This window comes from Corvus moneduloides, chromosome 6 (assembly GCF_009650955.1).
Source record: "Corvus moneduloides isolate bCorMon1 chromosome 6, bCorMon1.pri, whole genome shotgun sequence".
Lineage (NCBI taxonomy): Eukaryota > Metazoa > Chordata > Aves > Passeriformes > Corvidae > Corvus > Corvus moneduloides.
The window spans coordinates 41,210,818-41,236,656 of NC_045481.1; the positions used below are offsets into that span (position 1 = coordinate 41,210,818).

General features: G+C 38.0%; 1 protein-coding gene across 3 annotated transcripts in view; it reads right to left on the bottom strand.

Moving 5' to 3' along the window:
• Positions 1-25,839, bottom strand: part of EXT2 (exostosin glycosyltransferase 2) — a 73,409-nt gene that overhangs the window by 38,495 nt on the left and 9,075 nt on the right. For all 3 annotated transcript variants that reach the window (XM_032111664.1, XM_032111662.1, XM_032111663.1), the window contains 4 exons: positions 23,689-23,884; positions 20,151-20,290; positions 19,185-19,278; positions 1,738-1,869 (listed from right to left, as the gene is read on the bottom strand). In XM_032111664.1, coding sequence (XP_031967555.1) covers positions 1,738-1,869; positions 19,185-19,278; positions 20,151-20,290; positions 23,689-23,884 — 562 coding nt within the window. The remainder of the gene's footprint in view (positions 1-1,737; positions 1,870-19,184; positions 19,279-20,150; positions 20,291-23,688; positions 23,885-25,839) is intronic.

Sequence of the window (25,839 nt, forward strand, 5' to 3'; positions counted from 1 at the left end):
AGAAGAGTACTTAATCCCTACTGACCACAACATCACATGGAAAAACAAGCAGAGCTAAAGGAACTGGGTATTGAGGCGGCTGAGTTTGAAGGCAGAACACACATGGCAAGTTCTGGAGGTTAGTTCTGGCCAGCAACATAAGAATTTTTGACACCCAGTTGCTAACACTTTTCACTGCAGTATTAATGTTAACTCACAGGTGCTTATTTTAAGTTAGCTATATCCTGGCCCTGAGGCTGACCTGAAATCATTTTCTTTAAAAGCTTCAGCCATGGAGTTTATTTAGAGAAACATATAGGACATTAGTTATTTTGCCTTCCTATCAAAGTTAGAGGATACAGTTGCCATTTTCTGCTACCTCAAATGTACATATGTAAGTCCTTTCAACTATAATGTTTCATCCAGGCTTACTAGAAATTGTAACAGTGCAGTGAGTGGATATTAGGCAGGAGTTAGATGAGACACATACTCAGGCTCAAGCAGATTATTCCTGCCCAACCAGCAGACAACTCTGGAACTCTGACTAGTGCATTTATTAAAAAAAAAAAAAAGTATAGGAGAGAATCCAGGAAATGTTTTTAGGTTCCCTTTAAAGACTGAGTAATCCTTAAGAATTTTCTTCATTTCACTGTGTTTAAAGGTGCTTGGTTCTGCTAGCATAATTGTGAAGGTGTTAAGATGTTCTGATTCCCTTCTTGTGGAGTACACACTTGTGCAGATTAATTTCTTCCTTAAATACTGACCAGGGCCACATTTCCTCTCCAAGAAATGACAAAAGGAGATTATTAATGCCTTTGGCTAGGCAATGGAAACACAACTTCTGAAGCACAGCAATGAGCTTCTAACTCTTCCTCAGCAATTGTTCACACTCCATCGGCCGGAAGAGTTCAAAGTAAAACACACTCTGCTCCTGAGTACTCCTACCCAGCTTTCTTTCTCTAAACTATCATAAAGCAAGACAGTTAACAAGTTTGGTTTTATTAGTAAAACAACACTATTTTTTATATTTTGACACAGAGAAAATTAACTGATTATGAGTGAAAATCATCTACAGAGTTTTATATAGTCAAAAATCAGAACCAGCTGCTTGGTGCAGGAGGTTAATTAATACTGCACCATTTTTTCTTAACAGAAGTGAGTTCAACCCGTGAAACTTTAAATTAAACCAAACCCCCCCCCAAAAAAAAATCAGCAAAACTTTGATCATCAGTTTCTGTATAAGATAAATTGTTAAGAAATAACATGGAGAAAATTATAGGCATAGGAATAATTAGCTATTTCAACAGAATTATATGAAAGATCCTTGCAGATTGTTTGAGATCTTCAGCATTTCCACTATTTTCTCTGCAGTCATACAGACTGTGCCCAAATACTTGCAGTGCTCCAAACTCTCCCTGAATTCAATAGAAATAAAGTGTGTGTGTGTGTGTACGCGTATGCATCAAGGATAAATAAATAAATAAATAAATAACCAAGGAAGCAATTTAACATGTGCAATAGCAAATTTAAAAGTTCTCATCTTAGTGCCAGGACATAAAATGAACTGCTAGTTATTTTGCCAATTGTCATAAAATATATTAGCTTCATCTGTGCAAGTTACCAGCACAACACATACACACACAAACTCACATACACAGAATTACTACCAAGTTTCATAGTGCATACCTTTTATACGAGGAAAAAACCAAAACCAAATCCACAATTTGTTTTATGAGTAAATCAAACAAATCAACTTACCACAGCTGGGGGATCATTCCATTCTTCATAAGAAATGGCAGCATATGGGTAAATTCTATCATTGATAATCTGAAGGGTAGCAAGAGCAATTGCTTTCATCGATCGAAAATATGCTTCCCAGAACCACCTTGCCTGTAAAGAGAATAAAATTCACTTTCACATTGCACAGATCCAGTGCTTAACAATCAATTTTGGCTTGCCATGCACAATCTGTTCCATGCAGTCTACATGTCAGGTGGAAATTAAATTAGGAGGCATGTTTATTGTAGATAGAGTATTTCCATAAAGCCTGAAGGCTTCAAACTCAACTCCACCCCCTAAAAGGACTCACAGCCAATAAAAAGAAGCAGCAGCATTATTTTGCAAGTGAGTAAACAGAATGAGAATATTTGAAGGAACCAAATATTTTTGCACTGATGGGTATGCCCAAAATGACACTGTTCTGGAGCTTGTCATCCAGAGGGAGTACAAAGCAACATCAGTTTAGAATAGAATCACTTCCCTCTCTTATTTCTCTTCCTGGTAGGACTTAACAGCTGGATAACAGGCTGGTTACCAAGAACATGAAACAAAAATACTACCACATTCAAGTGTAAAAGCAGAAGAATTACATAAACAGGTAAGAATAAATAAAAATATACTAAATAAAGGAAATTCCACATGCTAAGCAAAAGCATTAGTATTTCTTTCCCCATGCCCCATTCCTTAAGAAAAATGTATTATCCAGAACTCAGCAGCAACCTATCTAAAAAGAAAACCAGAAGCAGATTAAGAATTAGAACGGACCAGAACAGCTAACTTCTCTGTTCAAGTATGCTAAATAAACAGAAGTAAGAACACAGATTCCAAATTTTATTTTAGAACAATTGCTGTAAGCAACACTAAGTAGGAAGGAGAAACTATTTAATGTAACCTTTTAACAATAACTTTATAAGCAATTAAGTAACTACCAATAGTGTGAAATACAAGATTATGTATTCCATTGTTATTAAATGACAGCATTCCTATAATGTTCTAAGGTTCTTTATTAATACTGTAATATCTAGTATTATCTAGCATCATAAAAATCAAAGATGGTTTTCTTCCTTCAGCAAAACTAGGATGGATCTGATCCAGCTTCTCTTTGCTTAAAGAATGTTTGCAGTGTCAGGCAAGATCACACCTTTATACCAGAAGCAAATCTGGAGAAGAGGGCAGAGGGAATTTATGTTTTATAGACTAATATTTATGTAATTAATTTTTTGCAAAGAGCCATAAAATGTTCCCACAGTTAGTTGTAATATTTTTGGAGTTGTGTTTCTTTAAGGCAGAACTCAAAACCTTCTAAGGGGATTTGAAGTCCCCAAACAGATGTTTCAGGGTCTCATTACTTCCTCCCCACCTTGTTTGCTTTTATAAAGCAGAACTGATTAACATGGCTTGCTAGTGTCTGCTGCTCCACATGCTGAGTTACTAAATATTTTGGGAAAGTTTTCTATTGGGAAGATGTATGTTGATTCCATCTGAAATGTATTTTCTACTCTTCGTGGTGAGGTTGAAAAGCTTATGTTGGAATGTAAGAAATAAAGGGGATAAAAATCCCATGAACAAATTTGTGGTACAGGAGAGAGTAACAACAACAAAAGAAAAAGGTTTCTGTTACAGACTCCTACGCCAACTTTGTTATTATTCTTACCTAGCTTTACTGAGCTCTCTGTTTCTCTTTTCCATATCTATGAATCCAGAAAACTCAAGAGTAACTTCAATATACTAAGCAATGTTTATAAGGTATGGTAATTGTAATACACTAATTAGAGCTACCTGAATGCCTTTCAGGATCTTGAAATAAACAATACATAAGTCCAGACCTTAGCTTTCACATAGCATTCATTACACACAGACTACAACTATGATAAAGTCAGGCTTCTCCTTTAAACTTGAACTGAAATTAGCTTCTTGTACTCTAGAAGCCTGCTTGATGAGGTTTCCAGATTTTTCTAAGGAAGCACACTATGTGGACACAGACTTGTAGAGAATGCTAGCTTTGTACACACCTAAATATTGCTTAGGCCATGGGCAACCTAGGTGGTAAACAGAGATCAAACATCTACTTCATGTAACTGCCAAGACAACACAGAGCAATGTACATTAACCTGTATGGCTTACAAGGAATTGAAAGCAGAAAGAATAGTAATTTCTCTTCTAAATTTCTGGATAAAGAGAAAATCTAGGATAGATCCAAAATGAAAGATAGAAAAGCATTACTTTCTATAACAATTTTACCGACGTTTTGAAGAATCAAATCTAGTGTACTGTATGACTTGATTGACAATGAGAAATACATTATGTTATTGGGTTGCCCAATGGGTTGGAAGTGACTGGAAACTCTCATTACACAATAGATTGCCCATGAAATTAATTCATCTGAATTCAATTTCTGCAGTAAATTTAACAAAGCCATGACAACTTCATTATGGAAGCCAAAGACTGAAGGAATTGGAGACCAAATTCTCTCCTCTCGCCAAGCAGTGAGTTCTGCAGATCAAGTTCACAAACACAGGCATGCCAGTAAGTAGTTGTAAATTGTTGCCCTTTCTTCCTTCCTTCCTCCTGCCCCACTTTCAACTGCTGCATCCTCATTAGATGAGCCATAAAAACCTATCACATTCCGTAAAGGCCAAAATTTCTTAATATAATGTAGCATTATTAATTTATCTCTACAAATACACATGCACACCTTGAGAAAGATAAGCAGTATCTGTAGGACAGATGTTCCTTAAACCAAGTAAGGAAGCATCCAGCCCCAAAGTTCAATTCCACTTGTTTTCAGTTCCAGGATTTAGTTCAGTCAGACTATGAAGAAACTAAACAGACAGTATTCAGCACATACCAGCACAGGCAAGAGCTTGGGAAGGGAGCATTTGCACTTATTTAATACCAGACAACAGGCAGCAGCATGCAGCACCAGGGCAGCCTACTCATAGAAAGTAAGATTTATTTAGGTAAGGTGCTTTTTTCCTTAGAAATAAACACACTTGGGGGCCCAGCATCTCTTTATAAGCTCTTTACAAGCCAACATAGCATCAGGTTACAGAATGCATTAATATAATGTTTATCAGTTCTAGTGTTAATGCCACTAATGGTGCTCTGGTGTAGAGTGCAAGACAGATCAATGTAAATCTTTTGATTGGTTTGTGAAAAAAAAAACCCACTGGGTATAAGGCAAGGAAAGGACTACCTTCTGTAACATTTAGATCCAGGGGAAAACAGTCCATGAAAGGAACTTTCTAGCCTCCTGTCTTTTCACAGCCCATGATTTGGTGGGAGTTGGTAAAAGCAGCAAGAGGGGAAAAAAACAAAATTCACAAAAGAGTAGTAAAATTTAACTGCCCATAAACCACCACTTTTCTCAACTTTTAGGTCAGGCGCCATGATGCTGTGAGATTCTGCCCCACTGCAGCAGTTCAGTGTTCCCAAAATGCCTTGAAAGGGTTTACAAGGCCTTGAAATACAACCATTTTCACACCACCTATGGTGACTCTACTTAAATACTTTCCCTTCTTAATGACTCTTGGTGTTCCTGGTTTTTACTCCCAGCTGGATTAGAGAAGTCTATCTAAGCAAAAGAGTGTGGCCTACCTGCTGCAACAGCACTGGCCTGGAAACTTGGTGATCTTCCTTTTAATCCTGGTTCTCTTACTTATTTACAGATAAAAGTTTGGCATTTATTTGATTTCTTGTTTCTGCTTCAGCCTCTCAGCAGTATGTGTAATATTGACCTCAAAGAGATGCTGTGAGACTTAAACATTCTAAACCTTTCAAATTTTGGGATGGACAGACGAATAGAAAAAAAAACCCAATAACTTTATCTTCTCCTTTTATTTGTAAATAGAAACTTTAAACTAGTGAAACACTTAGCTAAGCAACTGAAGTACCTGACTGCAGTAACCCTTTGCTAAAATGTGTACCTTCAACAGGGATACAAAAAATATTACAGTAAATATCTACAGCTCAGCTGTGCACCTGACAGCTCTGGATACAGAAGAGCATCCACAAAGACCTGCTGAAGTCCTATGTCATACTGTAACAAAGCAAACGTTTTCTAAGGTATGAGAGACAGCACGAGTCAACTACTCAGATTGGTCCCAGGCAACCTCCCCTCCCCCCAAACTATCTGCATTGGGCAGGAGGATTAAATGGGCTACTGAGGTTCAAGAGAAATTGAATTTTTGTATGTTTGCCCTATACTAAAAATGCATATGAATGTAGCTGATGTTATAGAATAGTCAGATAGCAAACCTGAGTTCTCAAGAGCCCTACTGACCTCTCCTGCAAAATGGGACTGAAGAGAGTGTAAGTTTCTCTTTTGGAGCAATATGCATTTTATAAAAAGTTTCCCAAAACAAATTTTGGGTTCAGACTGAGGACCCTACAGCCCCAAGTTCCCACATTTTTCTGCTTATAAATTGTAATCTGCACCCTCTTTCTGTACTGTTTTACTGTTCCTGTATCTGGTTCCCTGTACCAACAGCTTCCTTGCTGATCATACTACTACATACTCTTTTAGTATGCAGTTCTCCAGCAAAGATGATACCAGCTGGGCCAGCTAAAACCAGTGATATCTTTGGGTCTTTTACACAGGCTTATAAGAAAGAAGAAGACCTCATACTATTAAGAATTCAGCAGTATTTTGTTGTTTCTAGAAAACTGTGAGAGTTTGAGATTAAAAAAAAATGTTTGATTAGTTTAGGAACCTTGGCAATATCACTCAATCATATTCAACACACCTAGAGCTGGCTGGCTCATTCTCGCTGTAATCAGTGCAGGAAAAAATAGGGCTATTCAGGCAGAAATTTAGAGCTCTACTACCTTAAAATACCTTCTGATAAATCTGTTCTTCTCTTGGTAAGGGAGCATGAGAGGATAAAATAAGTGACTAGCTGTAGGTCATGGTCCTTCTTCCCCTTAAAGTTCTGTTTTCAATAGTGACCTGAAGTTGTCTCATTTTTCCCAGGGAGGTGTGAAGATTTGAAATGCAAATCTAGGCTACACAAATCTACACAAATGTAGGCTACGCTACATTTTTCAAAAATAATTCACGTGTTTCAGCCATAACAATAAGAGTTAGAGAGCTGTGCTCTGAAAAGCTGTCTCACTTTTGGGGTGCCAGTACAATTACCTGAAACTGGAGGTAAACTCTTTAGAAATTGCAGTCTGAAAGTAAAAATTAGTTTCTCGTCCCCATATATGGACTATGCAGGAATTTTAAAAGCTAATCCATTAAATCAATTAAATACTGGTAAAATCATGCTAACTTGCCTAAAACTGTAAAGTTGTCTGATTTTTATGTTTTCTAGAATATCAGACTAAAAGCATCTTTCAAATTCAACCTAAACTGTCTGTGTTGCATGTGGTTCTCACTGCAGGCCTATCCAAGAAAAGCAGTAGTGCAGGCAGTATATAAAGAGTGCTCAGAACATCAGCATGTCACCTCTACAGCTAAAAAAATGGAGGTAAGCAAGTAATTGAAGTTTTGGAGGCCCCTGATCACTTCAGATAAACACTAATCCATAATTTAGCATCAGGGTTATCTGAACTTTAAACCAGAAGTTCCTCTGCAAGGGAAAAAACAGGAATGAGCAGTAGAACAATGCAGGGCACATACTGTTGTTTCCAGTTAACTAAGGTTTGCTTCTAATGTAACCTGACAATAATAATGTAATAGTAATCTGACAATAATGTAATTATCTTAATATTATTTCTGAACTTTCATTCCATCTTTCAACTCTTGTTCCTGAGTTATGCATGACTCTCAAGTAAAGCCCTGAAAATACTCAATTCATCGATTTCATTTATACAGATTATATGAGTGGCCTGTAGAGGAATATTCCTTAATTACAAGATACTTCAGCAGTATGAGCAAACAAAACAATAATTTGTATCATTACAGTCAAATATTTTAAGAAAGAGATTCTAGACAGACTTTTCATGGTGCTGGTTATTGTAATTCAGCTTCCAAAACAATCTCTTCAAAAGTGAAGCAGTAAGTGGCTTTAATCCTTTGGCTCAATACTCTCTGCTGCAGTAATTTCAGCTATGAAACAAGCACATTTGCCTCCTTCAGATACAACAGAGTGTGAAAACTGAATCTTTCCATTATCCAAATTTCTTTTTTTCCTTTTTCTTTTTGAAGCTGCCAATTCATACGGGGACAGAGGTCAGAGTTCAAAATGCTAATCTTACCCTTCAGACACCAGCCACTTGGGAGTAACTCACTTCTAGTCACTCTCAGTTTTATTGCTGGAGACTACTTGCTGACTCTTAGAATAGTTAAAAGAAAATGTTAGTGCAAGCTCAGATATTAAAATTAAGCTTCTTGCACTGCAGCCTTCCTCAAATTCTCCTCCTTGGTGCTTTGAAAAGAATCACACCAATTGTAGCAATCCATATGTACAATACATACTGTGCATATATGAGAATGGTTCTTAGAAGCATATCTGTTAAAGTTAACATTTTCACTCTTGCTTCCACACTCCCACATAATATTGGGAGTTTGAGGGATTTTTTGATTTGTTTTAGGGGTGGTGGGTTTTGAAGGTTTTTTTTGCTTTGGTCTTTCTAAGGTTTTCATCTTCTGTTATGAAGAGCCTTATTCTGCTTAAATATATGACACAAAAGAAGGTCTTTTCAATAAAAGAGTTCTCATTCTCTCCCACGAAGTGGCAACTTTTTATACAGTTTTGAAATCCGGCATTACCTTTACCCTTAAAATATGGATTTCCGCTATTCCTTGTCCTAGTGATAGCAACTTAATTCTAAGAATAGCAAGAACACAAGACTTGAATAGATAAAAATATCACTTAGCACTGGTGCTATCCCCTCCCTCCATATATTTCTGCACCTCGAACTTGCTTCTTTGATTAATGAGTATGTCAACTTAGCAACTCTGTTGCAGAAGGCAACATTGCACCAGCCAGGAAACCTAACTTACTGTCCTGGCACCCTACAAATCCATGGTCAAAATACATTCTAGTTATGGAGCCAACAAACAGATACCAGCACTATGAGCAGCAAGGAACCACCCTATTCTCAGCTTTGGCTGGAAATACTGTTGCAAAGTATGGAGACAGAGCCAGAAAAAAAAAGCAGCAGGATGAGAGGAAAAAGCAACAAAACCATAAAAAAACCTCCAGCCAAACAAAACCCTGAAGTTTCACGTAGCATTTACAGCTTTAAAAACATGTGATATAAAAAATTACTACCATTTTCTGAATTCCCCTTGCTCCCAAAGAGCTTTCAGTTGTGTCTTCCTATTTACAGGCAGATGGCATGTGTTGACACCATAGAAATAACACAGCTGAAAAAGAGAAATACAGATACTACTCTAGGTTCCAGATAAATCATTATATCTACATAGTCATTGATAATGATGTGAAAACACAAAAAATAGCCCACTCTCTTCCCTCCAGTTTCCAGGAGTTTTTGTGGCTCCCTAATTACTCCAATTTCACCAGGCTATTACCATAAAGGAAGTGGCAGGCACACCTAACCTGGGAAGAAGTCAAAAATACTTGAACCTGTATCATCTTTATCATGGTGTCTGTCCTCCACACACTCCTTTAACATAAAACCAGACCTACAGTGAGCTAGAATTGTGTTATCACTGATTCAACAGCAGTCTGGAAAACAACAGAAAACAAATATGTGTATGTAATTGCAGGGAACATTCAACTATTGCATGACCAGAAGTTGGGGGGTGGGAGGATGTTTTATCCACATTTCTTGACAAGTGATGGACAGCTCCTGAAACCGAAAGCAATAGGTTTCTAGTCCTAGGGGTATTGCCTTCAAATATGTCTATGTTCTCAGGGTAGATCAGTTTTCCCTGCTGCAGGCATCCTGCTGAGAGGTGAGGTCCCAAGCAAAACACAGGAATCTGACTGCAAGTCTTTGAGGTGGCAGGAGCCAAGGGAGGTTCAAAGACAAGGCTGGCTGGTGGGCAGCACCTCTGAGTACTGCAGAGGTTAGAGGTTAGTAAAGCAGGAGCCACTGGCCAATAAAACAGTGTTTGGAGAGCCCACTCTATAGATAAATTGGGGATCTGTTTACACCTTTCCCAGCTTTCTGAGTTACACACACTGATGCTTCCCACTGTGATCTTGTCCTGTGTCCACCAGCATCTCCCTTCATCGGCAGCTGCCCTGCTCTCTGCTGGTTGGCTTTATAACATAGCTAAAGGATGCTTGGAAACTTTTAATCAGCATCCAGCATCAAAAATAAATAAATAAAAGCACAACTGCTTTTATTTGTGTCAACTGCTGCAATAAGATCTGGCTTGTCTGAGATTTCCCATGACTGCTGTACTAATGCTGGGAGAATAGAAGCTTAAATTCCCTTGATTAGAGAAGCTAAACACAAAGCAAGCTCAGTGCCAATCACACACATGAAAGGACAGCTTTTTGAAGGAAGAAAAAAAACTCTAGGTAAGGTTACCACCATATTATAGCTGTCAAAAATCAGCACATACCTCAATTTCAGAGCTTAAGCTCTATACCAGGAAGAACTTGCCCTTTTGATGAAGGCATGTTTTGCTCAGTTTCCTGTAAGCTATATAGCTCTGTTTTATATAAGCACAAACATAATACACATACCCCCATACACACAGTTCTCAACATTGGACAACTTTAACCACAGACATTACTGCCAGCATTGCTTGAATACAAATATATCTTACTGACTTCTCTGAGGATAAAAGCTGAAGGACCGGCAGTCATGAGGTTTTTTTCCACATCTACTGGAAAAATTCCATTTAGGACATGGTGCTGCTTTTTTCCTCCACATCTTAAAAATAACTGTCTTAGCTTGGGCTATATAAAAATACCTCATCCTTAGTGGCTCAAACTGCACATGGCTGTATGGCTATCTGATGAAATGGGGAAGGTGAGTATTAACTGCTGGTTGTGATAATACTATGTGGTAGTCACACTACAACAAAACAGGACTGAAAATAAATATACATTAAAAATCATTGATAGACATCAACAAGGGTTATTCATTTCTTCTTGGTAAACATCTGGAATAGCATGCTATTATTTACTGCATAAAGCCAAATTTTGTAAAAAAGAGAAGTAATATCAAAGATAAATATTAAAGCCTATGTAATAAGCCCTTGCTACAAAAAAAAAAAGAGAAGTACTCCACTAAAATTTGCATTTTTATCATGTATTAATCTTTTGCTTCACCTGAACAATTAAAAAATGTGACAATAGAGTTGTTTTCCCTCTCCCCTTGATACATGTTGGCTACTACTAGGTAGGAACAGACCAGAAACTGAACCAGTGGTGAGAGGAAGAGCGCAGGGCCTGGGCTGGTGCTGAATCTTACTGAAGCATTTCAGAAAGTTGCTTAATGGGTACAGTACTCATGCTCAGGCTTAACCTCACGACCTAATCAGGATCGGGAAAGTTTTTTCCAGTGTCACAAAGGGCACCATTGATATGTTTTGCTTTTGTTTGCTATAGTGTTGGAATGCATATTTATGGTAGACTGCTGTGGGGGGAACAGAGATTCTGTGGACCCCCTGGGACCAGAATTCCACTACCAGAGTCTGGTTACAGGAAACCGTACTTCTTAATCTTAACCATAATCTAACAACTTCTATCCATGATTCCCTACTCCAATATTAGCATCCTAGAATATGCACACCCTCTACAACGCTTCTCTCCATAGCATATCTACAGAATCAGGATTCTCACCAGGATTCAAAGACAACTAATGCCAGGTGCCATTTTAATTTCTAAAGAGCATTCAAAATTGTTGCTAATAAAAAAAAAGGGGAAAGGAAAAGGAAGAAGCCAAACTCCAGATACAAAGTACACCATTTGCAAGCTAAGGGGCACTACAGTATATTCCTAAAACAGCCCACTATTCAGTTTGTAAAAGAGACACATAATTTTCCTACCTTCAGCCATCTAAGAAATTATTCAATATATCTGCATAATTTACAGACAAAGATTAAAGGAAAAGCTGTCTAAAGATTATCTAGCAGCAAATTGTTTCTATAGAAAATATAAGACCTTTCTAATGTAAAAGCCAAATGTCTTCCTACTGTCTTGTAAGATGCATTTGATATAGTCATTAAAACAGGACGCAGATTTCTAAATTCCATTATTAATATTATGATTTGACCTTGTACAAGTTATTTACATAATACAAAATGGATACAAGACCAAGGTGCATTTACTACTCTTTTCAATATACTCACATGCAAATTACTACAGCAATGCAGAGTATTTATGCTATATAGATAAATGCTAAAGTTGTAACACTTTCAATAATTAAAGGGGGTAAGCAAAGCAAGCAAATTTGATAAGGAATGTGATGCAGTACAAACTGTACAGCAGCAGAGGGAAAGCACAGAGTAACAAAGAAAGAGTGGAACACCAGGAGATATGCTTAATCATCCATTTGTCTGCAGCTAACTGCTTCATGTGCATGACAGAATATTTTCAAATATCTTTCTGAAAGTACATGCCTTTCCAATTTCTGGATCATCTGGTTTATCTGTAGTCTATCCAAGTTGTGTATAGCAATCTGCAAAGGGTAAGTACCAAAAATCCACTGTGCAACAAGATACAGACTCTTAAAACACAGACTCTTAAAATCTGATCTGAAAAACAAAAACAAATTATCTTAAAATAGCATAATTTTCCTCTTACAGTCAAGTTTAACCTTTTATTGTTTAGAAGCTGCCAATGTAGATACAAAACCAGCCCAAATGTATCCCATAAAAATTATTCATGGAGGCGCTGATTGGTCTCAAATTTCAGAGCTCTTTCTCAGAGATGCCACGAAGACAGTTTTCTTCATTCTGAAAAACAACAAGGCAGGACAGGCAAGAAGAAAAAAAAAAATCTAGGATAAGGATACTCTGCAACAACTGAAGGGAGTGGGGAGCAATGAAAGTCTCATATATAAATGCCAAGGATTCTACAACTCCCATGGTGATCCTGGCAGCAAGCCAGGAAAAAGTTTTTTCTTTCCTTTGCTGTTTGCAGCAACAAATCTTTCCTCTGGGGGAGGGGTGAGAGGGCTGGAACTAACTTCACTGCATCTGATAATATGGCAAATTGTCCAGGCCTGACATTTATGGGGGACCCGGAGCTTCACTGAAGCACTCTGGGAGGATTAAAGCAGGGTTAGGCTCTGCAGTCGCACTCCTTAAAATGCTACAAATGGCAGACAGATGAAAGTTCACTTAAATTTGATAATGATGATTCTAAAGAACCCAGAGACAGAAGCTGTCCCCTGTCAGGGAAAGAACTGCAGCTGTAAGTTTAATATTCTCATTAAAAGGACTTGTAAAAACCTAAGTATGCTCAAAGAGCATCTAGTGTCCAGATATTGAAATGAATTTCTGTTTAATTGGTTAACAAGACCTAAATCCCATCTCTTTCATGTAAGCTGCACCACCCACAGGAAAACTCCACCACCCATTCGCTTTAACTCTATCCAAGACCATTTCACTGCAAGAATGGGATGTTTCACACGCTGGCAGTGATTGCCTGGAGCCAGCAGAAAGGCTCATATAGCTGTCAGCAAGCTGATAAGAGTTGAAATTACTCTACAGAGCCCTCTTTAAAGAGGAGCCAAAGAAGCACATTAAATGAAAGGGAGGAGGGTCAGAAAAGCCAGCCACTCATGTTATTTTAACGTGGCACTAAAACAAGTCATTGATTTACGCTTGTGTCTTCAGCTCTGTTTGACCTGGAGACTGAACTTTTCTTCAGGTCAGGGCTGAGGCACATGGGATGTGCACAAGAAAAACCGCAACAGCTTGTCCAGGTATTCCAACTGTGGGAACAAACATTGTAAGCTACATATTTTCTATGTACCTTTTTTTACACTGAATTTACATCCTTTTTTAGCCTTTAATTGTCCACACAGGCTAAAAACACAAGAGGTTGTGATTACCTAAAACTTCAGGTAATGAAAAGCAAGAATGATACATGGCCACTATTTGAGAGGGTACCTTCTGGGGCTTTGGGAAAGTGAATTACATATTCATCCAAAGAAGGAAGCTATACATCACTTTCAACAGTCTCTCACTAAAGTGTCTGGCAGCCAGTGAGGTCAAGATGCATTTTAAAAAACACTGATTATCTGACAAGGTTATTACACAGGGCAATATAATACTAAAGTCTTTTGTAAACATGAGTCCTGAAGCTACATCACTGTGCCTGCAGCAGCCCTGACCAAATGGCCTTCTGTTCCCATATTCTCCCTCTGACAATGCTCCACAGGTACCTCAGGAGCCCCCTGCCCATAGACACAGCAGGCATAAGCCACCCCTACCTCAAAGTACTCTCCAACCTCCAGAAGTCTGCAATGCAGGAACTTTTAAGCCAGAGGGTATATCTTTGCGTTCATCACTGACAGATTTTCCTTTTCTGGATTTCTTCATTCTGCCTTTTATGTCAATAAAACCCCTTTACTCACACAAAATGATGAAGCAGTGATTCCCACAGACTACCTATTAGTTCTGTGAGATCATCTCCTTTTTTATTCTTTTAGACCAGATTCCAAATAATAAAAGTAAATGAGACATCAAATGAAAATGTATCAAACTATGCACAGTCATATCCATTCACTTTTTTCATTACCTTCTTATTTCATAGTTCTGTACTATATTCTTGCTTCATCATCACCAATCATTCATTTTCAAGATGAAGAGTGTTAGGCTATTTAATCACTCTTCTCTTGAAACTTTTGATCACCCTTGTTCTATTATATCATTTTTAAGATGGGAGAACCATAACTACAGACTCTATTCATGGTGCAGACACACAACAGATTTACATAGTGGCATAGTATTTTCCATCTTGTTCTCTACCTCTTTTCTAAAAATTCGTTGTATTATTTTTTTTTAATATAACTGACTATGGACTTTATACTTTCACCTAACTATTTATTACAGCTCTTCAGAATTCTTTCCCAAGTGATTGCAGCTAGTTGAGAGGCCCTAACTGCCTATGAGAAGGCTGGTTTAAATTGCATATATACCCCTTTGTATATGGAATTTAATTTATCACTTTATCATTTGGCCATTTTGTACCTGAATTTCTCTGGCCTAAGGTGTGCCAGTTCCAAGTAAAACCTTTTCCAAAGTGGATAATTCATAATGGATAAATGCAAGTGGTTTTCTATGACTGTTAGCTGAAGCTGCAAAGTTTCTCTTAAAAGGCCATGTTATTCTGGGGTGCTTAACTCCTACACAGGTACCTAACTTTATGGGATTTCTTATTTCCAACCTCTCCACTTCTCTGTAAGTTTGGTTTAAATTGGGCAGTAACAGAAATCAGAAGAGAAATGACCATGCACATTGTATGTGATCATACCCACGTTTCCCTAGAAAACCAGGATGAAAAGAATTCCCACACTTAAGTAAGAACACCAGCTCTTCATCCTTGTGCCATCAGAGCACACAAAGTCATCCTGTCTTCCAGAATAGATATGAATTCAGAAGTTTTATTTCTGGGAGATGGGGAGTATTACAAAGTCAAAAAGGAACAGGCACACAAAGCCTTCTTTTGAAAATAAACTCCTTACCTAAAATTTCTTCAGGGAGAAAGAATACCTAAATAAACAGAAGAGTAAGTCTTCTTTTCCCACTAGATAGTACTTATAGTTCCTTATTCTATGTCTTAATGAGTCTATCCATGTTAAAAGAGTTCTAAGTATGCTGGTATTAAGTGAAGAAAAATATTTACAAGATGCCTATATATTCAGATAGATTCACCTTACAAAAAGAGAGTGGAAAAAAAAAAGTACAGAGGCTGAGATATAAGCTGAGGAAAACCTTCATGCTAGTTAAAGACATTTATATATCAACTACAGTGCTGAAACATGTTTCCAGGGACTAATGGGCTTTCAGAGCAAAGCTTTAAAAAAAAAAAAAACCTGTTGCAAGGGAAACTATACAAGGCACGGGATAAGGTAATACCAGCAAAGTTTTGTTTTGCTTTTTTTCCTTTACCTATCTCACTCTTCAGGAGCAAGACAAAATTTCAAATTTTACTCTCTATCATACAGGTCTATTGCATCTGCTTCTTCCCCTCCCCTTCTAGAACTTTGCTGTTACCTGGGTGCTGGTTGGAGATGCAGAGAAAATGAAAGCATAAGGATGCAGCATCAAGTCTGCTGGATCAGTAGCTGTGCAGCTAAGCTGCTTATCAGCTTGCCTCTGGGCACTTCTGCCAGTGTTTCAGACTCCATATGGAACTATTTGTGAGAGGGGGACGGTTCAAGGAAGCTTCAAAGAAAATGAGAATGACAACATTACTGCAGAAAACAGACAAGACAGCAATCCCAGAGATACATAAGTTTCATCCAGACTGCTATTAATTTTAGCAGCTCACTTAGCTGAGGCTGGTTTTGATGGTCAGAATGTTGCAGTTTGTAAGAGCTATCACATGTGAGTATCCGGTTTTCAGGGACATAGGCTGTACATGAAGTATTGAAAAATATGTATCAATTTTTTACAACAGTGTAGACTAGGCTACAAGCACAGAAACTATTCTCTTTTGTGAGGACAGACAGGAAACTGGACTGGGAATTGTTGAGAGGAAACTGTTCTGCAAGTTTGAACAACAAAAGCGTAAGTTAATATAGCTGATCTCCAGAGATCTCAGTGCAATCAGGTATTACATAGAACAGTAGAGTTAATTCTGATTTCCCACACTCACGCTCTGCTCAAACCAATGAATCTCTTTCCCAGTTTATATCATGTACTGTCTGATAAAAAACTGAGCAAAATAAAATTGTGTTGTAGGAAATCACAGCTCAGGTCATACCAGCTACAGATCCTAGCAGATGATGTCTCCAAAACTAAAACACGTGTATTTTATCCTCTTCATGACAGTGTTATGTGATGTCCATGATAGGTGTACAAACTGGAAGAAAACACTTCCAAATATGAGTTCTTATATAATTGAAAAGGTAATGACTTCTCTCTAAGAAACTTCCTCTCTTCCCCAGCTGATGTATTGCTAGAAGTACCTCCAGAAACAAAGCAAAAAAATACACATAGGGAAAATTTTACTCATTAAAAGCAGACAACCTATTTCAACTTGAAAAAAATTATATAAAAGGTATATGTAGCTCTACGTATATATGTTTATGTGTACATTTTAACCTTGATGTATGATCTCCAGAGAATCTCCTGTAACAAAATACTGCAAAAAAGTACCTAATCAACAAACAAAACTGGCAAGCTAACATTTACAATAATATTTGTTTCAATTATGATGTTATCCAACAAAGGATAAGAATTATATCATAAGACAACCACTGAAACCAATGCAGTGGACAGCAAGGTTCCAAACCCACAATGGTTGTCAGACCCAGAAAGTCTGAGAGGTAAGATGAATGCATGCTTCAGCCAGGAGAAATTCAGAGCAAGGATCTGTTCTGTTTGCCTAGAAAAAGATGATCTCAACCATACATGTCAGGTTACTGCTAATCCACACAATATCAGTGTTTAAGTACTTTTCACCGTATCAGGTGGCTAGAACACAGAACCACCTATCAGCAAGGGAATTTCAGAGACACTTACACAGGGATTTTGCCTTGTAAATAAGGTTGACAGGACATGAAATGTATGGATAACATGTTTAAGTATCCTCAATACACAAACAGAAATACATTCATGAAGATGAAAGACCCTGTGATTTCATCCTGTTACTTTTACTATCAAAACACACAACAAAAGCAACAAGATGTGAGAGGAAGCTTTAGAAAAACACATCACACCTTCAGTCAATTGAATCACATTTTCCAATGATGTTCAGTGATGTTTTGAACCCAATGACTATGAGTATCACAAACCACAAATAATCCAACAAAATTCACTCTGAACAGAGACAATATCTGTATTATGAGCACTAAAATATCATCTATTTTAAGTTAATTTTAAAGAGTTACAGAAAACATACATAATGTATATATCATCTGAATTAAGAGGGCTATTGTTGGTTTGTTTCATTGTGAATGTTTAGGGGGTTTGCTTCCTTGTCCTCATTTTGCTGGCTTTTTTCTTAACAGACTGGAGTTGTTGCCTGATTTCATACTTTAAAATTAGTGTTTAAGCTGTGAAGTGCATTGTCCATAGCTGGAGAACACTATCCTGAAATGATTATTTTATGTTATTAAGAAATGGACAACAAGAAAATTAATGCACACTTTGACAGACTATTAATGTCAGTTTTAAAGCTTTATTAGGCAAAACTCCCTAGTGTTAACATCTCTAAACCAAAAATCACATCTCTAGGAGTTGTAACACCGAGGTTACTTTTTCACCTCCTGGTTTTGGTGGCACGTTGGTGCTACTAGCAGGCCCCATCAAAATGCTTCATTTGTGTGAAGGCACTAAAGAGAAAGGAGACCCCTGACAGCTTCTGTGGTATTTGCATACTCTCAGAACAGAATGAAGCGAAGCTGGCAACAGAATGCAGGTGTGAAAGATATTTACTTCTAAATTTGAGAGTCTATTTTCTCCCCATGTATCAGTGTTAATGTACACTGTGGAGCTTTTAGCACAGCCTCAGTAGAAACAACTCGAGTATTGTAGGCTACACTAACAAAATCATGTCTTGGACCACTTTTTACAAGGACCAGGCAAAAGATGACTTTGCCACTGAGCTTGTGCAAGGCCATTTCAGGAGCATGACTTCACAATTCTTGCAGAAATTTGACAACAGAAATCCCATGCATCTTGAAAATTCACCTGAGATCAGAGAGTTAACTTTTTCCTTAATACCTAGCTCTTACTTCCTCTATGATTTTCCTGATGAGGAACTGAGGCATTGATAAAAGTATCTTCTTACCTTATAACAATATATGCTCAGGTACAATAAGATGTCAAGGATGAGATATCCTAGATAAAAGTGTACATCATATGTTAATAGCCTCTTTGCTGGGCTGACAGTTCATGGTCTCAGCTCTTGCAGTCATCAAAGAAGTAAAATCTCTCTCTCAGAGGAATTGTGAACTTAGAGAAAATATTTAAAGCATTTTGGACTTAATGCTCCCCTCACATTTTAAGTGACTAAATTTTTCTACAAACCAAAGCTTCTTTTGAAATAAGCACAGACTCTTGAACTTCTTTACTACAATTTAGATACCATGTAGAAAAATGAAACAAATACATGCCTGATTTCATTAGAAATATGTTAATAGATGTTAGTAGGCAGTACACTTACATTCAGGGAGAGCTTCCATCCCACTGAAAAGCGATGGCAAATGCAGATGTTTAGCATAAAGAAAGAAAAGGGTCAAATAATCAAAATATTAACATGAGAGTACAGTGGATGTTTCTGCATTCCAACAGCTATCAGAGCAAGGCAGGTGTATGAACCCACACTCTAGCTGTAAATAAATGAAAGTAATTTTAACACAGTACATAGTTTTACCTGTCTTTGCATCTCTTCAATCTGTCGCTGGGGGATACTTTGCAGAATACTGTACATTTCAGGCATCTTTTCTTCAGGGATAACAACAGAGGCCCTATAAGCAAAAAAGAGAAAACATATGGCAAGATGAGAAGAAAGAAATTCAACATGAAAAGATGTCAACTGTTTTTCAACCCAGAATCTTTTAATATTTTAATAAGACATATTCAAAAGACATGAGCAAAAAGAAGCAGTCTTCTCTCAGCCTAACAAAATAGTCTCTAGCAGCTCCTTCCCAACAGCAGCCAGTTTGCCCACAGATAGTGCCACCAAAGTCTGTAAATTCATCTGTCCAGACAATCTAATAACTATGAAAGGGACAGAGACCCAGAAATCCTGAATTCTCATCTCTAGATTGCCACTGACCTGCTGTCAGCAGTAATTTTTGAAGTGGCCAAACAGTAACAGATTATACAGTGTTACATATAACACAAGTGATTTTTGTACATATTATCCCAAGATCATGTGGGCATAGGGCATGCATAGAAAAATAATGTAAGCTCCTAACACAGTGTACTCAGTTACAAAGCAATGATCCATTTCCATCTCAGATAAACTTGGGAATAATGATGCAATATAGAGAATTAGCATTTCTGTGATGCAATATTTAGTACATATTTTCCTTAAAAGAGCCTGAATGGATACCAGTCTTCATTGAATTCAAGCACAAGATAATACAGCAAATCTGCTTTAGAAGAAAAAATGACTGGCTACAGGATAATCAAATGTTCTGTCATATCAGTCTCATTTATTTTCCTCTCCTATTTTTGAAACATAATAGATCAATCAATAGATCAAGGGCAAAGACAGAATGCACCTTACTCTGTATTTCATTCCCTGTAACCCCCAGTACCCTTGACTTCTCACACAGATTTGATCCAAATCACTGAAGGCAGTGGTTCAATATACAACAGTGAGGGTACAGACCTCTTCCAGTCCAGAACCTCAGAGAAAGGTAAAATGTAGGAGTCAGCAATGATGACTGGGACACAGCCAGCTTGAAGAACATCACTCAGCACAGCCTGTCCCAGGCGGGCTCCACGTAGAACAACGCAAAACGTAGACTCCTGTCAACAAATGGTATCCATCATATAGATGAGGAAAAAAAGGAAATGTTATATATGCATTGTGTGTGTGTATGTATATAAGCATTATGTTTTCCTGACCTTCCCTTCATAAAAAAAAACAAGTCAAAAGGAAAACCAACTTGCTCTGTGCAATCAATATATTCTGAATTATTAGCTAATTCAAAATAGTTATACAACTTTATCTTCCAGAGGCTAGGAAAAATATCGTAAGTGGAGGAGTGAGAAGTGAGCTGGTGGGACAATTCTGTGCTTTGTTTTAATGGCCAAACTTCAGAATTCAGTTGAGAAAACTCAAGGAGAAAAATAAGTTTAAAACATTTCAGAAGTTTGGCACAAGATGAGCCACAATTAATATAAACTTTTTGGAGTATAAACTGTATGGAGCCAACTTAATTTTCTTCTGTTATAAGGCAATGCAGTTCTATGGATAGTAGGGAATTAATGGATTTCGTATCTCAAGTTTGAAAGTCATTTGACATCTTTGATAGCATTTTCACAGGCTAATTAAGAAATCGGGCTAGATAAAGGCCTCATAGGCTTTACAGTTACATAAATTGCAGTTACAGAACTCAAAGTATAAAGTAGTTAACAGTAGCTCACAAGTAAAACAGTGATGGACCAAGTAATCTTTCCTAAGTGCAACAGCATTCAGTGTGTCCCTTAGTTAACTGAGTAGCAGAGTTAAGACCATACTTATTAGACGTGACAAACCTATGATTTTGTAGGATTAGCAGGTATAATGGATAGCAGGATTAGACTTTGACATTATATACATAAATCAACTAAGAAATACCAATACATACAGAATTCAACACTTAAGAGACAAATAGCAAACTGCGCAAATATAAAGCATGAGGTAACTGGCTAGGATTTGCACTTTGCAGAAGAGGACAATTCCTACAAAAGAGCAGGCAAAGAAAGGGTATTCATGTGACAGCAATGTTGCACTGTTGAAAAAACAAACCACTCCACCCACAGATAGTATTACAGTGCAAAAAGAAGTACAATTTACGAAATCTGAAGGATTCACTCATTCTTCACAGTAACAAAAGACCACAGTCAGAGCAGAGTTCAGTCTTGGGCAATGCACTTCCAGTGGTAAGTAAAGGATGATTACTTACCTTGAAGGTATAATCTACAAGCAAGGATTGACTATATCAATACTATTTATTCTGAAGGAATGAGGGCAGGAGGAAGGGAGCTTCAAAGATAAAAAAAGTTGTTGCAAAAAAGAATATAATCCACTTACTCATGTCCACAACACACAAGAAAAAATGCTATGAGTTTCAACTGCAGCAGAGAAGACTTCTTGACTATGTTGCACTCACCCTGTGTTTAGGGACTCACTGCCAACTGAGGAATCTTGCTACAGATTCAAGATCACAAAATATATGCTAGTAGAGTTCAGCTACACAACAGGGAAAAATCCCAAGTCAGTATTATCCCTAAGTTTAAGAAAGAAAAATTATAAAGTTGATACAGGGGTTCCCACAGATAAGAAAACATTTTTCCAGCTTGTGGAAAGTACATGGCCTGAAGAAAAGGAGCCAGAAGGCTCAGCAGGGCAGCAAAACATCAAGATGGAACTAGGAAATACAAGGGGATTTGCTGGCTCTTCACTTGTTTCCTAATGCAATCATAAGACCTGTGTTCATACCCATAGAGTACTTGAAAATCTCATCCAAGAGAAGACTGCAAACAGGAAGCATTAACAACCCAGAAATCCAAGAGTCTGTCTAGTAGGACATCTGTAAAGGCAGTGCTGGAAAGGATGAGCTGTGATCCAAATCCCCCTTCCCCCACTCTTAGACAGAAAGAGAAGGAAAAGAAGGGTGTGGGGAATGGAAGGAGCTGAGAGAATGAACACACATTTTAACCACTGACTCACTAGATCACACAGCAGCAGGTGGAAGAGACTAGTAAGGTCTGGGAGAGACAAAAAAGAAAAAAAGAAGCCCAGATGTGGACACACATGCTCATCTGCCCAGATAACCATTTTTCCTGTCTAGACAAAGGTTACTATAAATACATCTCCTCACATCACCACTGTTATCAGCCAGACATTCCAAAGGGAAATGCAGGGCTCTGCAAAGGAAAGTATTTTAACAATCTCGGCATGTGCCAGCTCTCTTCTGAGTTATAAAATCATATATAGCAAAATATAGATATAGATTCCCTGACTTGCTATCCTTTAGCAATCCACTTTGTATTTAAAGAAATAAAGCAAACAAGTAGTTTTTTTTTTTTACTCAAAGTTTAAGACTCACAGTGACCCTTTACTCCCTCTCCTCCTCCTCCTCCACACAGAATTTTAAACATATTTCCTACAAAACATAACAGGAGGGGTGGAAACTTTGCCTTTCCTCAGCTTGTTTGTTATTTTACCATCATTTGCTGAAGTTCAAAGACAGATTATATGCTGGTGGCCGCAGACAGAGCACAGTGGCCGATGGCATAACTCACTTCACCACACTGCATGCCAAAGCACCTCTGTTAGTGAATTGCCAAGAGACACAGGGGTCTGAGAACACTATCTAGTTTTATCTTCACTGACACATCAAAAGACCTTTGGAAGTTGGGCCAAGGCCATGAAACACATTTCACCTAGATGTTTTCATAGCTGCATGCTGACAAAGCCTTCTAGCTCAGCCTGTCATATCTATACAGATAGTTTTGTACAATTTAACTACTAAACTGCATACAAAAAATGTAATCTGACTAACTCTCCCTAAATGTAACATTCTTTTTTTGGCCCAAATATAAGAGCATAACCTCTTTAAAGTTCATGTTAACCTTCTATCCAACTAACAAAGCCATCTGCAGCTCCAAGCTTCATCTAGCAAAGTTTGGACTGTCAGATCTGAGAAATCAATTCCAAATTCATGCCTGCTGAGCCCTTTTGCCAGCTATTTTGGAAGGTGTAGATTCCCATGTTCCTCTCCAGTTTTGAAGTGAGCAACTTTATCTGTCTTCAAAAGTTTTTCCTCCCGTTCCTCCATTTTAGCATCCCATTGCTGCTGGATTTGGCAGTATCTTTGTGCAATTTTTTTAAGTTTACATGACACTGTCTTGTGTTACTAAACCACCATGACCAGTCTCATGAAGCTGTTATACAGTGTTTTCAAATTACAGCATAGTCAGCATATCAGTTCGAGCACATGGTTTTTGGCCCTCTCAAAAATAAGTTAGGATATAATATAACTTAGTTAAAGTTAGGATATAATACTCAAGCTAACATAACAAATTATGCAGTTCTAAAACATAACCAGCACATTAATTAAATACAAGGAACTACCCCACCACTGCTAAACAGGAACAGCACCATAGCTAAGACAGACACTGCTAAGAAGAGAAGTTTGGAGGAGAGACAGCCTTACCTGAAGCACTTGAGGATAATCAAAGACTTGATTCTTGTAGCAGCGTTTGCGAACAGCAGGGAGCCCATCTGACAGGTTTGTACACTTGTCCAGGATCAGCACTGATTCCCCATTCTCAGCCTGAAGAGCTTCCAGCTCCAGGCGGTACTCTGGGTGCAGAGCCATTTGAGATGACAGAATGAAATACCTGCGAGGACTGAAAAAACACAGCCACGTTACCTGACAGCACTGCAAGTTTACTTCCAAGATGCTCAAGAACACATTTCCCTCCATCCTAGAAAAGCAGAGCAAGATTAACTAAATACAGACATGCTGCCAAGACCATATTTTCAGACTGGAAAGGGTAATGATGAAACATAATTAAGCCTGGGATAGTAAGTGGCTCAACATTATTTACAACTCTGAATAAATTAGTACTTGGTAAAAGTGCCTATTACACTAGAATAGGCACTTGCATTAAAACTTCAATTAAAAACTTAAATAAACATCACTTAACTACATTTTAAATCAGCCTGCTACTGATGCCAGGATTGTTTGTACTTCTGTTTGGTGATTGTGTACTAAAACAAAGTAGATAGGACACTGAGTGCTGCTTCTAGTTTCTCCTCCCATATATGTTCTCATGAATTTTAATTGAAAAAAGATGCTGAACTGACAACTCAGTATTTAGTATTTAGCTTATTTAGTCTTGATATGGTGACAGCAGCAATAGAACAAGCTCATCTTTTTAAACTGTGATTAAATTCTTTCTCTTTGGGGCAATATAAAGGCAATATTTCCAGGGAAAAGTTGAAGGTCCATATAGTGTATGTTATCCCATACACTCTCAACCCCTACCATGTTCCAAAACCACGAATATTTAAAATGTGCCAAATATGTTAAATACTGAAGTGTTTAAAAACACTAATTAACACTGGAGGTAAACCACACAGGAACACAGGCTCAAATTAGGTGCTTGCTGCTTAAAAAAGTTATACTAATACTGGAAAATAGCATGTCATATAACTGTTATACTCATCTACTTGGGTTTCCTTTTAAAACAGGTCAGCTAAAGTCAGACTGCTCCACCACTCCCCATTGAAAGGAACACACAGTGAGTGAGTGCCCTCATGCTGCCAAAAGAACACAGGAAGCACAAGGCCTGTACTTGAGATTCCAATTCTACTCCACGTGATGCTATCTTTAATTTACAGCTCTGAAAACACACAAACACACACACTTTATAAAGTCAGACCTCTCCTGCTGCTCTTCTCACCTCTTCTACTCATTTTCATGCTGGCCACTTTAGTTGCTCCAATTAACAGATGCATAGTATTTTTTTTAAACATTCTTTCTCACAAGCCTCCAGCTGCTACCAACTTGCTACCAGCAGAAGTGGATTTTAAGCAATCCAATTAAAAAGGCAAGTAAATCAAACCCCCTCAGTTCAGCTCTGTAAGAGGCATTTTAAAAAGGAAATAATGATACAGATGAGTGATAATAAATGCATATAACCAGCTAAAAAAAAAAAGTAGGCTTGTTCGTGTGTATGTTTAAAACCAAATTCTGCCTTGAAATTGCCATCATTCTATGACACTCAAAATCTAGCTATCAAACATTGCTACAAAAGAAAGTACACGCCACTTCCCGAGAAATAACACACTGACATGGAGTAATGCAAAGGTTTATCCCAAGCAAGCCTGGATTCTGAGCGGCGTGTCCTCATCCCACCCCTCCTGCACAAAGCAGCCAGGCCAGGAAGGCGGCTCACTAGTAACGCTGAGTGGCCACTGGATGGCACTCCGGACACCAGGCTGCCCAACACAATTGAAAAAAAAAGCAGCAGTTTTGAGAAACGAAATCTCCAACACCTTAACTGAACATAAAACCTATTTCTCTTATCCGACCCAAAATCAGACACGGAGTTTAGCTGACTACTGGACATGAACAATATGACTGTATGTCTCTTTACATGCCGAAGCCTACCATCGCATTCACGCTCTCCAGACAGAAATACAAAGCGTGCCTTCACTCTGGGTCGGAATGTAGTAACACTTGAGACCTGGGAACGATCAGCTGGGATGCAACCAGATGCCACTTGCTGGCCTGGTCCAGGGACATCACAAGCAGGGACATAAAGGGTGTGAGCAAAGTAAACTGCTGCTGCACAAG